The sequence below is a fragment of the Pelophylax lessonae genome (assembly GCF_965119305.1).
Source record: "Pelophylax lessonae genome assembly, chromosome: 5".
Lineage (NCBI taxonomy): Eukaryota > Metazoa > Chordata > Amphibia > Anura > Ranidae > Pelophylax > Pelophylax lessonae.
The window spans coordinates 141,434,969-141,456,150 of NC_138772.1; the positions used below are offsets into that span (position 1 = coordinate 141,434,969).

General features: G+C 43.6%; 1 protein-coding gene across 1 annotated transcript in view; it reads right to left on the reverse strand.

Moving 5' to 3' along the window:
- Window positions 1-2,086: 2,086 nt before the first annotated feature.
- ANKRD28 (ankyrin repeat domain 28) overlaps window positions 2,087-21,182 on the reverse strand; it is a 182,542-nt gene continuing 163,446 nt past the window's right edge. Inside the window, exons 25-28 of the mRNA XM_082259485.1 lie at window positions 13,307-13,389; window positions 12,056-12,138; window positions 10,891-10,982; window positions 2,087-3,002 (exon numbers count right to left, since the gene is read on the reverse strand). Of these exons, the coding sequence (XP_082115611.1) occupies window positions 2,725-3,002; window positions 10,891-10,982; window positions 12,056-12,138; window positions 13,307-13,389 (536 nt within the window). The 3' untranslated portion in view covers window positions 2,087-2,724. The remainder of the gene's footprint in view (window positions 3,003-10,890; window positions 10,983-12,055; window positions 12,139-13,306; window positions 13,390-21,182) is intronic.

Sequence of the window (21,182 nt, forward strand, 5' to 3'; positions counted from 1 at the left end):
AAATTAGTACATCTGTACGCTTCTCTTTAAACCCAGACTCACAAGCTGGTATCCATCCTTAAACGAGACCTATATCCAGCTAAATACACCCCTCCAAAAAATAATGTTTTTTAACTTGCTTTTCAGAGCATTGTCAATGCTATTCCTCAGGATGTCTGCTGACATGAATAAATCTTTAATTGGGAAGAATTATGAGCACTTACACAAAGCCTGTCCAAGCTGGAGAAATGGTCTTCTGGCAAAGCAAACACTCGGGTGGCAAAGCAAATTACCTGTAGGAAAGCCTAATAAGGAAATGCAATCGTAGACTCCTGGGCTGTATACTAACACAAGACAATTTTTATCCAAGTCTATCCAGTTATCAGAGGAGGACACCTTCCGGCTGAGGGCTCTTACACAGGTGTCTTACTTGTGGACAGATTCCTACAAAGGACTGGGTAAGGCATACCTTACAACAGGTGGTTTTTAAATCATAATTAAGTTAAAATACTAGCTTGTTTTAATTAACATTTGGCCATATGCTCTATAAGTTTCTTTAGTTTAAAAATCAATCAAATTTGAAATAGAAATAGCTTTATTACACCAAAAATACACATTTCATTTTATAAAATGTCATACAGAAAAGATATAAAAAAATATATACACCAAACAATTGCCTTTTAAAGCAGGTAGCCAGTTAGTGTTCGGATGTTCAAAGTTACCAGCAATCTGCCAGGGCACAATCATGCTACAGTGACAGACCTTTATGGAAAAAAGCTACCATTCCATTTGACACAAATCTACATGCTTTGCCGTGATAAAGCTATTTTTAAAAGGGTTTTCCCATTACAAATGATAGCTAGCAAATACTTTGGGTAGGTAGGCCAACATGCCCTGTGTCCCATAGGAATTACCACGTCCTAGTTCATAAACTCTAAAAATAAGGAATCTGAAAATAATTACCTTTCCTGTGCAGCCTTCTCAGGTTTGAAACCTGTACAGAGGATACACTGCCAGATCCAACAATGTCATTATAGAACATTGCTATTAGCCAGACTGCTTATTTTCAATGAAAATAGATCACCTCCAAGACTGGGAATGATATAATGCCTATAATATGCTGCATCTGATAGGCCACACTGCAGTGACAGGTGCAGTGACAGGTTTTTATCTAAAGGTGGTGCTGTAGAACAAGGCTGAAACGGCGTTCTTTAGTCTAGATCAGCCATTCTCAACCTTTTCACGCTTAGGAACCTTTGAAATAATTTTCAGGTTCTCGGGGAACCTTTAAAAAAAAAGTATAACTACAGTTCAGGGTACATTATCATTAGGCACATTAGAAAATAATCATTTGAAAAACGTTTTAAATAATAAAAAAAAAATTATTTTTACCAACCCTCCTACAAAATTATTTTCAGTAATATTCTTAAAATAACTGCAGACCAGAAATGCAGACAATAAAAACAATAGTGTCCTCTAACATTTGTGGCAAGTGTAGGGGTGAGTCCTTACATTGGTAGCCAGAGGAAAATTGCCTCCTTACCTTGGTGGCCAGTGTAGGTGGGAGACTTACCCACCTTTGCTCACTGCTCAAGGAACTCCTAGCAAGCGCAGGAGGAACCCTAGGGTTCCCTGGTTAAGAAACACTGGTCTAGGTGATCAAGAGATAGAAACAGCATTTTCTTTTTTGCCTTGGAAGCTTCTTTCAATTACAACTGTTGCAAGAGCGTTGAAGTGTACCAGTCACCAATACGCACTGAAGACATCTGTGGTCTGAGTTAGTAGTTAATCCACTAGTTTAAACCAGGCCATGTATGCAATGTTCCCTGCATTAAAAAAACATTTTCTCTGTGCACTGGCAAAAAGAACAGTTTTATATTAAATTTATATTTTAACACAGTTCTGTCCCGTGTACTTTAATAGTTAATAGAAGATAGAGCACTACTGGGACAAGAGAGAAGGAAAAAAAAAAACTACTAATGATTGATTCCCAATACAGTATTAGTTGCATAACCACGTGTTGCTAACAAGCAATAATGAAACAGAGTCTAAGTTTTTTTTTTATTATTCCTGCGTGGACGCCGGAAGAAAAAATATCAAAGAAAAATTTGACATTTTTGGTATTAACTGAAACAAGACTTAGATAGAACTCATGATGCTAGATTAACGGCTTCCAGTCAATTCAAACCACTTAAAAAAAAAAAAAAAAACTATTATTTGGTCCCTTGGCAAACGGATGTACACACAATGCCAGATGTACCAAATTAATTTATTGCCATCAAAAAATTTTTTTTCAATTTATACAACGTTCACTATAGTGTTTTCTGTACAATGGTTGAAGTCGCCCACTGCCTGGACTGCTAGGCCCCGCCATATAAAAGATTCTTTCCACAAAGACAATAAAATATTAAATAAAACAGTAATGACTGCTTAAATGGTCTCAACCATCCCCGGGCTATGTGTTGTCCGGGAACAATTCTCATCACAGGATCCAAACCTCTAGACGACATTAACAGGGGTGTAGAAAGGTTTGTTATCCAAAAAAAAGTGGTCAGATTAAAATAAATGTAAAGTCAAATCATCAGTGTTTACTTTAAAAGGGTAAAGAACAAAAAAAAAAAAAACACTTTCTTATAAACTCGATAAGTTAACCTATATTTGTGGCCACCTTGGCAGCACAGAGATGAGAACTCTTTCTGGTTGCACAATGTGAATTTATTTAAAATCTGGGCTCCATTGTATCCCTCAGTAGGTCTCCGAGTCCGAGTCATTGAGCTCATCTTCTTCTGTGTATGGATAGCCATCTTCCCTGCCGATATTGTTGAAGCTGCAATATGAACTGTGCTCACTTCTCGTGAGGGGCAATGAGTCAAAAGTGACTGTCTTTGAGGGATTGGTGTAGTGGTTTAAAGTCAGAGATGGCATTGTGGTACATGATGAGACCGGCATCATGGTGGCTAAAATGAGAGCCAGACAGTCAGCAACATCCTTATTGGGAGCACATGCCAATGCTGGTGTGTAGCCTGCAGTCAGAGAAGGGAAGAAAAAGTAAACATTAGCAAGCGCTTGCTGATTTTTGTTATCAACACACAACCTTCTATCTAAAGAGCCCCTGTGGTCAAATAGGATTCAAAACTAATCTGTCCTCTTTGCTTGTTACTTAATCACTTCTGGACCGGAAGATTTTCCCCCTTAATGACCAGGCCATATTTTGCAATGCGGCACTGCGTTACTTTAATGGACAATTGTGCGGTCGTGCAACGTTGTATCCAAATAAAATTGACGTCCTTTTTTTTTCCCAACAAATAGAGCTTTCTTTTGGTGGTATTTGATCACCTGTGCAATTTTTATTTTTTGCGCTATAAACAAAAAAAGAGCGACAATTCTGAAAAAAAAAAAAAAAATCCAAATTTAACATTTTAGGCCAATTTATTTTCCGTTACATATTTTTGGTAAAAAAAAAAAAAAAAAAATCGCAATAAGCGTATTTTGATTGGTTTGCGCAAAAGTTATCGCAACTACTAACTACGGCAAAGATTTATGTCATTTTTATTTTTACTAGTAATGGCGATCTGCAATTTTTTGCAGGACTGCGACATTGCGGCGACAGATCGGACCCCTAACTGACATTTTTGACACTTTTGGGGGGGCCAGTGACATTACTACAGTATTCAGTGCTAAAAATATGCACGGTTACTGTAATAATGATACTGGCAGGGAAGGGGTTAACACAGTAAATGATCAAGGGGTTCAATGTGTACCTAGGGGCGTGGCTTGTGAAATGATCACAGAGACCTGTGTTCCTATATAGCAGGATCACTGGCGCTCTGATCATTGCAGAGAGAACAGTCAGCTGTGTTTACAACTGCCCGTCCTCTCTCAGCGGGGAGCGATCGCGGGTGTCAGGTGGCAATCGGAGCCGCCTGCCCCGTGCATCGGCATCCCCGCTGCCGAGTGGGGGCGGGAACGCGCCGGTGCGCGCCCGTCCCTAGCTGCATGTGCACGACCGACGTATACCTACGTCGGTTCACACAGGAGGGCCGCCCTGCCACAGTATAGCTGCGGCGGGCAGTCAGGAAGTGGTTAAAAGAAGCTATAGAATATTTACCTTCACTGCAGAAACCACTGCCCAAGTACCCCATGTTGGTTGGTCACATGACCAAAGTACTCACAGCCAGCCATGTCAAAAAGATTGGCAAGTCATCAGTCCTTCTAAACTCTGACTATTCCCTTTGGTGGACAAAATGGGTAAGGTCTTCAAAACTGTGTTCACATGACTGGCTGTTTTGGGATCCCAGAGCAATAGATTCTGCAGTAAAATGTCCAAACTTAGAAAAGCAGTGTTGGCAGAGCAGTAGGATAACTTGATTATCTTACTTGCTATAAGATCCATTTTTCTGGAGTTCATTGAGGGGCACATGATTCAGAGATCAATTTGGTTATACTGCAGCCTACAGAAGGATTTGGACACCGGCAAACACCTTCCACTGCCAGAATGCTTCAGTTTTAGAAAAGCAATAGTAGAAGCAAGATCACAGACAAGCGGTGGGACCTGTGTCCTTAAATCAACTCTAAGAAAAGGACTTTAAAAAAGGTAAAAATCAGTCAAATGTGGAAGATAGAAAGAACTCTGTGGGCCATATTCTGTCTAATATGAAAGCTCTTCGAACTGCACCAAGCAAAATGGGCTTTATACACCCTGTTCCAAATTATTATGCAAATGATATTTTTCTCATTTACCTAAATAGTTGATGTAAATAACAGTCAGCATAATTCACCTGTTAACTATTAGTACAATTCAAATTTTATTGGACAAACCTCCTAATAACAGTATTTATTTTAAACATAAAAAACTTACAATGCACTGTTCCAAATTATTACGCACAGTAAGTTTCAAAATACTTTATAGGTTGTAAGGAACTGAAAATTTTCATTTGTTGTGTTTGTAGCATATTTACTGAAATCAAAAGCTATTTCAATCAAACTTATAACATTTAATCGTTTTAAACATTTTAACAGGTCACGTTACATTTTAACATAGGACCCCTTATTTGATAGCAGCTTCACAAGTCTTGCATCCATTGAACTTGTGAGTTTTTGGACAGTTTCTGCTTGAATTTGTTTGCAAGGTGTCAGAATAGCCTCCCAGAGCTGCTGTTTGGATGTAAACTGCCTCCCACCCTCATAGATCTTTTGCTTGAGGATGCTCCAAAGATTCTCAATAGGATTGAGGTCAGGGGATAATGGAGGCCACACCATGACTTTCTCTCCTTTTATCCCCATAGCAGCCACTGATGCAGAGGTATTCTTTGCAGCATGAGATGGTGCATTGTCATGCATGAAGATAATTTTATGACGGAAAGCATAGTTCTTCCTTCTGTACCAGGGAAGAAAGTGGTCAAACTCCACATACTTTGCAGAGGTCATCTTTACACCTTCGGGGACCCTAAAGGGGCCGACCAGCTCTCTTCCCATGATTCCGGCCCAAAACATGACCCCACCACCGCCTTGCTGACGTCGCAGCCTTGTTGGAACAGGGTGGCCGTCCACCAACCATCCACTACTCCATCCATCTGGACCATCCAGGGTTGCACGGCACTCACCAGTGAACAGGACTGTTTGAGAATTAGCCTTCATGTATTTTTCTGCCCAATGCAGCCGTTTCTGCTTGCGAGCATTGGTTAGTGGTGGCCGAATAGGTGGTTTATGCACACTAGCAAGACTCTGGAGGACTCTATACCTTGATGTCCGTGGGACTCCAGAGGCACCAGCAGCTTCAAATATCTGTTTGCTGCTATGTAATGGTATTTTAGGAGCTGCTCTCTCGATGCATGGATCTGGCAGAAATCTTCCTCAATGTGCCTTTATCTGCACGAACCCATCTGTGCTCTGAATCAGCCACAAATCTCCTAATAGTGTGATGATCACACTTACGTTTTCATGAAATATTTAATGTTTTCATACCTCGTCCAAGGCATTGAACTATTTCACTCTTTTCGGCAGCAGAGATATCCTTTTTCTGCCCCATATTGCATGAACATGGTGCTCTGCTTAATAATGTGGAACACCCTCCTTTAGTAGTTTTTCCTTAAATTGGGCTCACCTGGCAATCTAATTATCACAGGTGTCCGAGACTGTTTTCAGTGATCAAAAGAGCCCTGAGACACAATGCCATCCATGAGTTAAACTGAAAAACTAAATATTTGATCTTTGTGACACTTAAATAGAATTTGCATAATAATTTGGAACAGGGTGTTAAGTGGGGAAAATCATTATTTTATCCCCTGCAGATTTTGTAAGTTTGCCCACTTACAAAGAAATGAAAGATCTATATATATATTTTTTTTTTTTATCAAAGGTGTATTTTAAATGATAGAGACAGAATATCAACCAAAAATCTAGAAAAATAAATGATATAGTTGCAATTCCGTGACTAAAATAAATATTTGATCCCCAAGCATAACAGGACTTCGTACTTGGTGGAGAAACCCTTGTTGGCAAGCAAAGTGGTGGAGAAACCCTTGTTGGCAAGCACAGTGGTAAGAAGTTTCTTGTAGTTGGTTACCAGGTTTGCATACATCCCAGGAGGGATTTTGGTCCACTCTTTCTTTACAGATTTTCTCTAAATCCTTAAGGTTTCTTGGCTCAAGGTTTTAGCTCCCTCCACAAATTTTCTATAGGATTAAGGTCTAGAAACTGGCTAGACCACTCAAATGGCCCTAATGTGCTTCTTCTGGACCAACTCTTTTGTTGACTTGGAGAGAAGGTGGCTCTCATCCAAGATTTTACAATACAAGGCCCTGTCCATTGGCCCCTCAATGTGGCAAAGTACCTTTAGCAGAGAAATGTTTCCACCTCCATGCTTGACAGTAGGGATGGTGTTCTTAGGGTCATAATCAGCATTTTTCTTCCTCCAAACATGTCGAGTTAATGCCAAAGAGCTCAATTTTGATTCAGGATTGGGAGAAAGTGTGGTGGTCAGATGAGACCAAAATTGAGCTCTTTGGCATTAACTCCACTCGTTGTGTTTGGAGGAAGAAAAAATGCTGACTATGACTCTAAGAACACCATCCCTACAGTCAAGCATGGAGGTGGAAACATTATGCATTGGGCGGTTTCTCTGCTAAAGATACAGGCCAACTTTGCTGCATTGGAAAATCTTGGATGAGAACCTTCTTCCCTCAGCCAGAACACTGAAGATGGGTCATCCAGCATGACAATGACGCAAAACATAACGCCAAGGTAAGAAAGAAGTTGCTCAAGAAGAAGCACACTAAGGCCATTGAGTAAGCCTATAGAAAAATTGTGGAGGGAGCTAAAACTTCAAATTGCCAAGCAGGAAACAAAAAACCTTAAGGATTAAGAGAAGGCCTGTAAAGAAGAGTGGACCAAAATCCCTCCAGAGATGTGTGCAAACCTGGTAACCAGCTACAAGGAATGTCTTACCTCTATGCTTGCCAACAAGGGCTTTTCCACCAAGTACTAAGTCCTGTTTTGCTTGCGGATCAAATAATTAGTCACTAACCTGCAACTCAATTTATAACATTTGTATCGTGTTTTTCTGGATCTTTGGTTGATATTCTGTCTCTATCATTTAAAATACACCTATAATAAAAAAAATATAAACCCTTCTTTTCTTTGCAAGTGTAAACTTCCAAAATCTGCAGGGGATCAAATCCTAATTTTCCCCACTATTTTGTAAGATAGACTTTACGAGAAGTTGACTTCCTGGCCTTTAAAAGTTTAAGGATGACTGAATCCGAAAGGTCTGCTCATCAGGGCCGTGGCTTCAACAGCCATGCCATTAGAACCAGCGACTAAGAAGCAGAAACACTGGCCTATGGACACAGGAGGTCCAGAGGAGTCCAAAGAGCATCTGCCAGCAGTCTGAGTATGTCTGAGTACTGTCCTCCTGGGCCAATTCAGTGAGATAATGACAAATGAAATGCTCTTTAAGTTAATCCTGTGAAGTACAAGGGATTCAATGCAAAGACCCTAAGGACCTGGCGCCAACCCTGTCAAGTTTATGGTTAAATTTCAATGCCTGGGGATCCACATTCAACATCCCCTATCTTTGGTAAAGGGCTTGAAAAACATTCACAAGGAGAGACCATTCTAGAAGCAGATAACTGAGAAAGTCCACCTGCCAATTTAGCAAGTCTGGAATGTGAAGGGTGGACAGGGCCAAAACATGAAGTTCTGCCCAAGAGAGGATCATCTAAGATTCCTTAGAGTGGTTTCTGTTGTTTCTTATGATTGATACAGGCCACAGCCTGAACATTGAACTTCTGAATGCCTTTATTGCAAGGACACCTGACAAAGAACTAAACCAACATCCAGAACACTGATAGGAGGGCGAGCATTCTATGAATACCAAATCCACTGTGCCGAGAAGACTGCTCCCAAGGCAACAGGCTGGATTCTATCTTTAGAACCTTCCATGACTATGGAGTCAACTCCAGTGCTTGGTTGGAAATCCATCATGCTAGTGAGAGTCTGGCCTGGAGGTCAGAAGCATGGGAAAGTTGAACAGCCAAGTCTATTTGTCCCAGGCTGCCAGAATGTGGGGTTGCAATCATCTGAAATGAAACTAGGGGTTCGGTACAGCTTACAAGAAGGCAATCATAAGACCCAACAACCCTATGCAAACACGGATCAATGGCTTTACTCTGGGCAGAGAGCCTGGGCATGGGAATGAATAGACGTTTGTCCTGAAGCTGGAAGATTCTGGACAGAGCCATATCATTTGTCAAGCCAGGTACTCCAATCTCTGAGATGCGTCCAGCACGGATTTCTTCTTCTTAGGATCACCGTGAGGCTGCAGAGCTCAGCAGGTAAGCGGTTGGCTGAAGCAGAGTTCTGCCAGGAAACTGCCAGGCTTTCAGCTGGAACATAGGCTGCAGCGGCTTACAGGTGTAGAAAGATGGCCGAGACTCCCAAAAGACTTGCTTCCACCTTTGTTTTATCTCCTTATCTATGGTGCAGCATGCTGTTGGATCATTCAATGAGTCACACCTTGACTACCCTTTGATGGACTTTTGCTGCTTTATTGAATAGCTGGGGGTGCTTTCCCCATTTAGATGAATACACACTGTTGTGTGTCCATACTGTCTGAAGAACTTTGACTATAAAGGTATACCAAAATGGACTGTAGGTGGCCTGCTTCTTTCCTTTTAGTCTTCCAGCAGAAAGCCCTAAATTACAATCATTTAGGATTTAGGAGGTGATGAATTTTTCATCTATACCCTGGCATAAAATGTGAGATCTCTTACTTATTTAAAATCATTATGCTGGGACCTATGTACCTTCCATGGAATATGTACAGCAGAGGGCGCTGGAATGATCTTCTGCCCTCCTTAGAATGCCGGCTACTACCTGATCCGGCAGGACACTTCTTGTGCGACCATGGTGATTGACATAGGTCATGGCCATTGGGATTGATCATTGGCCTAGTCAAGCTTTTTCCTGCCGAGTGTCCTACTCCTGTAGGGGCAGTATAATCCAATTGTTAAGAAAAATCAGGGGCTGTATTCGTCAATGAATGAAAGAGAAATTCCGGTTTGTATCCCTTGGAAAAGACAGACACTCTACAGGCATCTTAAATTTTCTGAAATCAGAAGGCTGACCGACTTTTCTCTCCACTTTGAGAAATGAGGACACCCCATAACCGTAAGAGGCCTTGGTACAGTCTTTGCTAGTTTGAGAGGACATGTCTTCTTTTGAAAGTACATTCTGGTATTAGAGCTGACATTGGAAGACTGATGGGGGCTTAAGGAACCCTTCATAGCCGCGGAAGTAGACAATCTACTGGTAAAAGAGTAAACCATTTTGTTCTGGGGTAGGAGAGTATTCTTAGGCCCCTTTCAAATGGGCAGGGTCCGGTTTTGCTTAGCAGGGAATCTGTCCGCTAATCCCCTGCTGAGCAGAGCTGCCGGATGACAGGACCATGTCTGCTCTGCCTATGCAGAGCAGACATGAACAGAGCCTGCCCTGCTCAATCAGAAGTCGGATGTAAACAGACTGGCTGGCTGTTTACATCTGAATGCCCTCTGATCTGGATCCAGCCAGACAGAGGGGAGTGGATCCCCCTACCATTTGTTTTTGCTGGATCAGGGGTAGCTGGGTGTAAATGGACACAAGTCTATTTACATCAAAGGAGAATGGATGGTCTGATTGTGTCCGCCTGAAAAACAGACAGACCAGAATAGATTGCCCGTGTGCAAGGGGCCTTACACTTCCTAATTACATTAATTATATCTATCTGTGCCTTTGGTTTTTAATATAAACCTTTCCTATGATGGGAATTACTTTGTGATCTTTGAACTTCATCTTTAGTGCTGCTTTAAAATGCAGCTCTTAGAATACATCCCACAGTCATGGTGATATTTCAGTAATAATAAAGGAAGTATAGAAAAAAATAAATAAAAGCTTCAGGGTCAGGTCACAGCGGAAAGCATGTGTTCCCGTGCATTCAGTTTTTGGCAGCCTATTGATTTCAATGGGCTGCCATACACACCGGAATCATGCAAAAAATAGTGCATGTACTACTTTTGAAAATGTACCACACCAAACTGGAACATACTGTGGCACCATGCGATTTGGTGGCCACAAATGTATGGCATTTGGGGTGCCACTAACCATTTGCTGTCACCAACAATCTATCGTAAGGGCAGCGTGCTTACCTGCAATGCGGGAAACATGCATAGAAGGGGTCTTTCTCAGAACGCATTTTGGTGTGAACCAGCCGTAAAACACTATACCTAGCGCAAAATACAGATCACAGAGTGCTGGGTTTTTCTAAAGGCACTCAATTCGACAGATATATAAAAAAAATGGTTTAATTCCATCTGGACAATAAAGTGAATGTTTATATGATATGGATACACACAAGGTTGAAGGAAAGAAACTTACCATTTTCATCTACAGCTAATACACTTGCTCCTTTGCCTAAGAGTTCCTGGACTACAACCGTTAACCCATTCCTAGCAGCCACATGGAGCGGTCTACAAAGAAATGCAAGATAGTAACAAATATCACTAGAATGCAATGTTTTTTGTATGCCAACACTTGCTTGTCTACAATCTTTACAATAACGCTCCACTACAAGCAGCTTTGCGCATTGCACTGACAGTGGTCGTCATGTCAACTATGACATGATTACAAGGCTGTTTTCTAAACAAACTCACTTTTTCTTTCTAGGTGTGCTTAATGTACACCTAGAAGAAAAAGCTTTTCATGAGCACAAAACATAGTTTAATTAATGCATACAGATAAAAATTTAGACCTGTACATTTGGTCATCAATCACTTCTGCTCACAAAAGGTTTAAAGATATTCATAACATTTTATAGGGCATGGGCAGTTCTGCAGCTAAAAATGTAAAACCAGTTTTTGAAAAAAATGATTTAGTGTTGGCGACCTTAGATCTCCCTGCGTCCAAATTGGCAAGCAGATGTTTAATTCTGTTCTTTTTTTTTGTGTTTCTATGCAAGCATTAGATCAGTTCAGTAGGGACCTGATCCAAGCCAACCATGCAGCACAAAATCACATTTAAACACTGATCTACTGCGTTGATCACAAACTGCTAATGTAATGCTACAGAGTGCGTATATAAAAATAACTGCATTGTCCAACAAGCAGCTGGCTACAGCCCACAGTTAACACTTTACTGAGCAAGCATGTGCACTGAGCTATAAGGGTAAACACATTTTTATACACTGAGCACCTAGACAGTTGGAGGGTTTCAGCCCTACATGTGTATAAGAGGGCCTGCGTTAAATAAATCCATGTCATAGAAGCCCACAGAGGTTCGAAAGGGAAACTGGTTCTCTAAAATTATTATTGAAACGCCTATACTGGGACTGTGTAGGAGTACAGATAGGATTTGAAAGAGATTTTCTACTTCGGAATGACATCACTTTGCTTCCAAATTTCTGTTACTGCCTACATCACAAGACTTTGCTAAGACCTCAACTAGAAACCAGCCTGCCTAAATTTTTTTGCAGTGTTGGTCCCTCTTATCATTATGAGCTTTGGGAAGACAGCGCCATCTGCTGATGTACCAGAACATCACTTACGTCTGCAAAGCTGCATTTGTTGCATTGATGAGGTTTCGGTCAGTAATTTGCTCTAGTATTAACAAGGCACTGGTTTCATGACCCTTTAAAGAAGCAAAAAACAAAACCAAAAAAAAAAAAAAAAAAAAAAAACACTAGTAAAACATACTTTGACATAAAAAGAACCTAAGTAACACAAACATTTATCATCACAAACTGAAATAACGTGGCATGTCTAAAATCCCAGGACCCTGGATGTTTTAAAGTAACTTTGCATTTCTCATCATAGCTCTGGTACATTATGGCATTTTTTTTTTATATTTTCAATTGAATAATATCAAAGCAAGTATATCAGAGAGCCTGTTTTTGCACAGCATATTTTTAAATGGGGCTGCTCTCTTTAGGTTATGGAAAAATGTTCTTTACTTTGCTTAGTTGATGTACATTTATTAAGCTTACCCCATAGAGAGCCAAGTCCAAAGAAGATGGCACAGCAGGTAAATCATTTAGGTGTAACTATATCCAAAACTATTTTTCACTAATGGTAAGGGGATGGAACGTATATTAGGTTTTTACGTAGTAGTATTAAGCAGTGCGCTCTATGTAACCATTGAGATTTCCTTGCACTTCCTGTCCCAAGAAATGAAACAGAAGTAAGCAAAAAAATTTCCCCAAAATGAGGGGAAAGCAGTTGTCACCATAAAAGATGTCCCGATTGGAAGAAAGCCCTCTACCCCTGTTGTAGTGGCAACTGTAAAGTTTTGGATTTCCTCTCACCAGAACAAATTGTGAGGTTGTATCTTCGCAATGAGAACACAGACCGCAAAAAAAAAACCCAACCAAGGTTCTAACCCTTGTCCACTCTATTTATAAGGGAAAAAAAGGTTATGTTAAAGCTTAACTCTAATGGTACTCTAGAGAGATGTTTTCTTTTTAAGATCTGTCTCTGCAGCTCTGAGAACAGATAAAATGATTTATAAATAGGAACTTGTGTGTTTATTTTGTCAAATGTACTGCACGACTATTCATTTTTGCACCATAAAAAAAAAAAAAAAACAGAACTACATTTTTCACTGCATTGAGTTATCAAGTTGTTCCTGACAGAAAACAGCTGAGAACCACCCATCAAAAGAACCCAGTAATACAAACATTACTGGCATTTTTTAAGGCATGAAATGAGTGCTATTCATACTGCAGGAAGGTGTAAAAAAAGATGCTACCTATAACTAAGCAAGGCAGAGGAACTGAGGCAAATACTGCTTAGAGACGTACCTTACTGCATGCCAAATGTAGTGCAGTATTTTTATGGTTATCTTGCAACGTGAGATCAGCTTTTGCACTGCTAACTAACACCTCTGAAAAAGAAAATATGACAACACAGAACAGAATGTAATTTTAAAGTAATTGACAAATATATACACAAGCTATTGATGAGAATTATACACAAGCATGTAAATATGGGAAATACTAGAGTCTGTGCCGGTTAACATTTGTTTGCATCAGAACGGCTTCTCTCCCTATACAAGTCGATGGAAATGCAATCAAAACTCGATGTAAAATGTACTTGTGAATGAATTCTGAATGAGTCTCAAACTAATGCTGAAAGCACCCTGCATTTTCCCATCAAAACAAACCCAAAGCCAGTAACATTTTAACAGTTGCAGTAATATCCTGTTACATAGAAGTTGTAACTGACACCATTTTATTCTACAGGCCTAAAAAAAAAAAATTGGATTTTTGTACTTACCGTAAAATCCATTTCTCTGAGTTCAACGAACACATCGCTCCATAAATCTTAACTAGTGGGGTATATTGCCTGCTCCTGGAGTAGGACTAGGCAGAATAAAAAACATCTGGCCACGCCCATGGGCTGTCCTCAGCTTGTATATAACCCCCCTCTCTGCTCTAGGTAATCAGTTTAGTAGTAGTATCAAGCAGTATTAGACGTATTAGAACTCCATAGAGGGTTGGGTGCTGCGTCCGTTAATGAACTCAGAGAAATGGATTTTACAGTAAGTACAAAAATCCAATTTTTTCTTTCGTTCATCGACAGACACAGCACTTCATAAATCATAACTAGTAGGACGTCCAAAAGCAGTGCCAAAAGGAAAATGAGGGGTGGGGAAAAATAAGCCAAGGCTAAACATAAGAGCCCTTAACCAGGACACAGGAGCCTTAACAGGGTCACAGGAGCCCCGTCTTCAGACCACTGGGATGTCCCAAAGCAGTGCAACATGAGGGGTGGGAAAAACACAGCAAACTCAGAATTCCCAACAAGGCTAAAACATAGCCAACCAGATAACAACAGGAGCTCAACTAGGAATTGGAGCTCACCACCAGAAAAAATTTTCACCCTCAAGAAGCGGAAGCCTCCGCAGCCTGCAAAACTTTGCGGCCAAACGCCGCATTTGAAGATGCAAGTACATCCACTTTAAAAAATCTGGGGAATGTGTGTACAGACGACCAAGTAGTAGGCTTGCACACCTGAACCACCGACGCCTGATGACGGAAGGCCCATGAGGCACTAATCGCCCTCGTAGAATGCGCTTTAACAGGGAAAGGAGGAACCTGACCCTTAATGGAGTAGGCCTGCACCACCCTCTGCCTATCTACTTGGAAATGGTCGCAGCAGATGCAGCCTGCCCCTTTTGAGGTCTATCCGTAAGAACACAGAATCAGATTTCCTAATTGGTTCAGTCACCGCCAGGTAAACCTGAATCGCCCTTACCACATCTAAGGAATGTAAGGCAATTTCCTTAAAATGTTTAGGCTTAGGACATAAGGACGGTAGCACAATGTCCTCATTCAAATGAAACCCCGAGACAACCTTAGGAAGGAACGCCCGATAGGGTCTTAACACCACTCTGTTCCTCTGAATCACCAAGTAAGGTGACCGACAAGACAACGCAGCCAACTCCGACACGTGACGTGCGGAAGTAATCGCTACTAAGAAAGCCACCTTCTGTGAGAGTAGAGGAATATCTAAAATTTTTTTCAAAGGGGGGCCTTTGAAGCACAGACCGAACCAAATTGAGATCCCACAGAGGTACCAGGGATCGCACCAGAGGAGCCAGATAGCGAACTGCCTGCACAAAAGATATGAACCAAGGATTTCGCCGCCAACGGCCTTTGGAAACAAATAGCCAAGGCAGAAATCTGGCCCTTGATGGTGCCCAGAGCCAAACGTTGATCTACACCCAATTGTAAATACTCCAACAGGCGAGACACCGAAAAGGAGTGGGGAGAAACCCCCGGTGACTCACACCAAGTAATATACACCTTCCTAGAAGTAGATTTCCTAGCCCTCAACAGCGTAGGAATCACCGACTCAGACAGTCCTCTGTCTTTCAGTACCTGGCTTTTAATACCTACGCTGTTAAAGCCAGCAATCGTAAAGCAGGATGGAAGATTGGTCCCTGAGACAGAAGATCTTCCCTGAGAGGAAGTTTCCAAGGGATGTCTGCTATCAGCCTTGCCAGGCCTGCATACCAGGACCGATGAGATCAGTCTTGTGCCACCAGAATGACTGGAATTCCTTCTACCATGATTCTACGTAGCAGTCTCGACAGAAGTTGAATTGTGGGAAAGGCGATACTGACCCCAAGGAGCCACCAGAGCGTCTGCGGTGTCGGCCAGAGGATCACGAGACCTTGACACAAACCTCTGTGCTTTAATGTTGAGACCGGAAGCCAGCAGGTCCACATCGGGGGTCCCCCACGAAGGACACCATTGATGAAATACCTCCGGGAAAAAAGGCCATTCTCCTGGATCCAATGCCTGCCGACTGAGATAGTCCGCTTGCCAATTGTCCACCCCGAGAATGTGCACAGCAGAGAGGGCCCGAACATCTTGTTCTGGCCACCTAAAGATGCCTGCTACTTCAAAGGCTGCCAGGGCACTCTTTGTGCTCCCTTGATGATTGACATATGCCACAGCCGTAGCATTGTCCGATTGTATCTGCACAGGGCGCCCCTGCAGACGACCGAGTCCAGACACCTTGGGCCAAACATACTCCCAAGACACACCCCCTCATCCAGACAAACTGGCATTCGTGGTGATTACATTCCAATACAGGAAAAGAAAAGATTTTCCCCAGACACAGGGCCAGGGAGCGGAGCCACCATAGGAGAGACTCCCTCGAACCCTGACTCAACAGAATCAGATTTCCAATGACAGCGGATCCTTGTTCCATTTGATCAGAATCTCCCTTTGCAAAAGGTCTGGTGTGGAACTGCGCATATGGAATGTAATGGAACAGTGGAGACCATCAGACCCAGAACTTGCATGCAAGTCGTGAGATACAATTGATGGTTGGACAACAAAAGCTGGGCAGCCTCCTGTAGCTTCAGTAGTTTTGTCTGAGGAAGAAATACCCAGGCTGACGCTGAATCCAGTGTCCGACCCAAGAAGTCCGGCTTTGTGGAAGGAGACAGTACCAATTTCTGAAAATTCAGTGTCCACCCGAACTCCTTTTGATCCATAACCTCCAAGTCAGCTTCTAGAACCGAAGAAGACTCTGTACGCAGAAGCAGATCATCCAGGTAACCCAGTACTGCGATCCCCTTCTGCCGTAACAAGGCCAACACTGGGGCCAAAACCTTTGTGAACACTTCAGGAGCTGAAGCAAGACCAAAGGGTAACGCCACGAATTAAAAGTGCTCCTCGCCCATGGCAAAATGAAGAAAACGCTGATTGCCCGACATATATTGTAATTAGGGTTGAGCGAACACGGACTGTATTATTCGTGTTCGTACCGAATAATTGGATTTTTGTTACCCGAACACGGACCCGAAAACTTTACTATATGTTCGGGTAAAAATCCATGTTCGGTCATTTTATTTCCGGGTTTTGCATGCTTTGGCGCGCTTTTCATGGCGGGCTTTCAACAGCCAATCAACAAGCGTTTAACTGGTGTGCCTTAAGCCATCCCAGCCATGCCTACAAATGTATTAGTAGCTGTGATTGGCCGTCTGAAGCATGTGACCAAGTCTTTATAAGTTCGAGGCAGCGCCGCTGCGGCGTCATTCTGCTGTTTAGTTCAGGGAAAGAGCACACATCAACGTGCTGGCTGCTGATTAGGGACAGAAAGGAAAGAAAAAACATTTGTGTCCGGATAGAATTGAGGGACAGGTCGGAGTGTGTTAGGCAGGGCGAGTTGTAGGCATTTTAGGGAGAGAGTCTTGATGATTTTTGGGGTCAGCTTTCTACGATCGATTTTGCTGTGTGGGAGGGGTTTGCAGTGACCGATCTACGATCTTATCAATCCTTTTAGGGAGAGAGTCTGCTGATTTTTAGGGTCAGTGTGTTCTACAAACTACAATCGATATTGCTGTGTGGGGTGGGGTTTGCAGTGACCGATCTACGATCTTATCAATCCTTTTAGGGAGAGAGTCTGCTGATTTTTAGGGTCAGTGTGTTCTACAAACTACAATCAATATTGCTGTGTGGGGTGGGATAGGAGATAGGCAGGTGTCAGTGGTCCACATTCATTTTGCTGTGTGTGGGGTACAGTGAACACAATCTTTTTGGGGTGCAGTGAACACAATCTTTTTGGGGTGCAGTGAACACAATCTTTTTTGCCCACTGAGGAGGAGGGAGAAAAGTATTTTTCTATCAGGCACTGTGTGCAGTGTTTTTCCTTCAGCTGTGCTGTGCTGACTGATCATACACTGCTGTGTTCAGTTCACATATGCTATTATTGAGTGGTTTCAAAAATACACTTTTTTTCTATTCCACTATTCAATATACAGCCTTGGGTTAAAAAAAAAATTAAATTGTGGCCTGCAGCAGAGCTGAATGATATTTGGGGTTTTTGGGGTTCATCTCATACTTCTGAAGATTTGAGGGTGCTGCCTGTTCCATACTCCCCCTACTCCTCATTCAGCCTTTTAGGGGTACAAACAATAGTAATTTGGGCCTAGTGTGCTTCTGTACGTGTGAGATACAGACACTTTTTTGGATCATATTTCCTATTCCGCTATTCAATCAAAACCTTTGGGTATAAACAATTAAATTGTCGGTACGTGTGAGATACACCTTTCCAATTTTTGGGGCGCATCTCATACTGCTGAGGATTTGAGGGTGCTTCAGTCTGCCTCCTGCCTGTTCCGAACTCCTCCTACTCCTCATCCTGCCTTTAGGGTACAAAAAATTGCAATCAGGGCCTAGATTGTGTCTGTACGTGTGAGATACACCGTTTTGTAAAATTTGTCCTATTCCGCTATTCAATATACACCCTGTTTGAGTGTAAAAAATTAAATTGCGGGATAGTCTGTATCGGTACATGTGAGATACACCTTTTTAAATTTGTTTGGCGCATCTCCTTCTACCGCCGAGGATTGCAGGGCGCTTCAGTTTGCCTCCTGTTCCCAACTCCTCCTACTCCGCTTCCTCATCCTCTACCGCCTCCTTATCTGGACAGCGTAACACCTTCACCACCAACTTCAGCACGGCCAGGGGTAAACGACAGCAGGCAGTTTTAAAACTTGCCTGTTTGGGGGACAAACCACACACCGCGCAGGAGTTGTGGAGGAGCATGGAACAGCAGACAAATGAGTGGTTGCTGCCAGCGAGCCTCAAGCCCGGCCTGGTGGTGTGCGATAACGGGCGAAATCTCATAGCAGCTCTGGGCCTAGCCGGTTTGACGCACATCCCTTGCCTGGCGCATGTGCTGAATTTGGTGGTGCAGAGGTTACTTAAAAACTACCCCGATATGTCAGAGCTGCTGCAGAAAGTGCGGGCCGTCTGTGCGCACTTTCGGCGCTCTCACCCTGCTGCTGCTCGCCTGTCAGCGCTGCAGCGTAACTTCAGCCTTCCCGCTCACCGCCTCATATGTGACGTGCCCACAAGGTGGAACTCCACCTTGCACATGCTGCAAAGACTGTGCGAGCAGCAGCAGGCCATAGTGGAGTTTCAGATGCAGCACGCACGCGTGAGTCGCTCTGCGGAACAGCACCACTTCACCACCAATAACTGGGCCTCCATGCGAGACCTGTGTGCCTTGTTGCGCTGTTTTGAGTACTCCACCAACATGGCCAGTGCCGATGACGCCGTTCTCAGCTTAACTATCCCAGTTCTATGCCTCCTTGAAAAAACAATTTGGGCGATGATGGAAGAGGATGTGGCACAGGAGGAGGAGGAGGATGAAGAGTTAACATTTCCAAGGCTTTCAGGGCAGTCATTCGCAAGGGGCTCCGAGGGTGGGTTCCTGCACACACAAACGCCAGGGACACAATTGTCCAGCAGGGGCACAGTTCTGGAGGATGAGGAGGAGGAGCTGGAGGAGGAGATGGAAGCATGTTCACAGCAGGGTGGCACCCAGGCCAGCTCATGGCCATCACTGGTGCGTGGCTGGGGGGATACAGAGGACACGGACGATACACCTCCCATAGAGGACAGCCTTTCGTTGCCTCTTGGCAGCCTGGCACACATGAGCGATTACATGCTGCAGTGTCTCCACAACGACCGCCGAGTTGCCCACATTCTAACTTGTGCTGATTACTGGGTGGCCACGCTGCTGGATCCCCGTTACAAGGGCAGCGTACCGTCCTTAATTCACTCACTGGAGCGCGATCGCAAGATGCACGAGTACAAGCGCACGCTGGTAGACGCCATGCTGCTGGCATTCCCACCTGACAGCGGGGCCACAGTGGAAGCACAAGGCAGAGGAGGAGGAGGAGGAAGAGGTCGCCAATGCAACCAGGGCACCGCCAGCACCTCAGAAGGCAGGGTTAGCATGGCCGAAATGTGGAAAAGCTTTGTCAGCACGCCACAACAAACAGCAGCACCAGCAGCTCATATGGAACGTCTTAGCAGGAGGCAGCATTTCACCAACATGGTGGAGCAGTATGTGTGCACACGCCTAGACGTACTGAATGAGGGGTCTGCCCCCTTCAACTTCTGGGTCTCCAAGTTGGGCACATGGCCTGAGCTTTCCCTTTACGCCTTGGAGGTGCTGGCGTGCCCTGCAGCCAGTGTATTATCTGAACGGGTATTTAGCATGGCTGGGGGCGTTATCACAGACAAGCGCAGCCGCCTGTCCAGAGACAATGTGGACAAGCTCACATTCATTAAAATGAACCAGGCATGGATCCCACGGGACTTTTCCGTACCTTGTGCAGAATAGCGATGGATACCAACCTTACCCAGCCATTGTTCCATTTTTGCTCTCTCACTCTTTTGGGGTGTACCCTCATTTAAAATTTGTGAAAAGAAGCAGTGTTGGCTACCTCGTCCTCCTCAGGGCCAGATTAACGTAGGGGCTATTGGAGCTGCAGCTCCAGGCCCCTACCTTTATATAGGCCCCAGGTTGGCCATATTCACTGTTACCGCTCTTCTGTCACTTGTAAACACAGAAGTCTGGCTTCTATGCTCGCTTCCCCAGGCAGCTCCCTCAGAACCTCCCCACACAGCACGAAGGCCGGACAAGGGGGGACAGTTGCCGATGCATGGATGTGTTTATGGGCTTCAGAGACAGCATCCCATGTGGAATTAGGCATGCATGGCTGCACCCTTCCTCCTCTGGGTGCATGCCAAGGCACGGCCCTTAAGGCCCTTCAAAATCCTCAGCACCAAGCCCATGATGCTCTTAATCCGGCCCTGGTCTTCCTCCACCGCCGCTTCCACCTACACCGCCCATAGGTGTGCGCAGCCTATTGCATTAGGGTGTGCACCCCAAAGTTTAAATACACATGCATGTGTTTGCCTACATGTACATGGCCCCGATACATTACTCTCCCTGCTGGCAAAGTGAAATAGAGCAGAGCATGTCCGAGGGAGATCTTTCCCATCTCCTCACTGGCAAACAGAACGATAATGCTATGTGCCCTAGGTGATTAGGGTGTGCCCAGGCACATCCGGCACACCCTGTGCGCACGCCTATGAGACCGCCACATCCACCACCACCTCAACCTCCCTCCTACTCCATATGGGCCTCGTCCTTCAGAGATGAAGAACATTGTTTTATTTTTCAGTTTTTTTTTTGTTGTTTTAAGTTATTTCCCTATCCACATTTGTTTGCAGAGCACTTGCCATGCTCTTAACTACGGTTTGCTGCCATTTGCAGCAGTCTAGCCCTTTCCATTGGTGTTTTAGAGCCATTTTAGTGCCTTAAAGTTCGGGTCCCCATTGACTTCAATGGGGTTCGGTG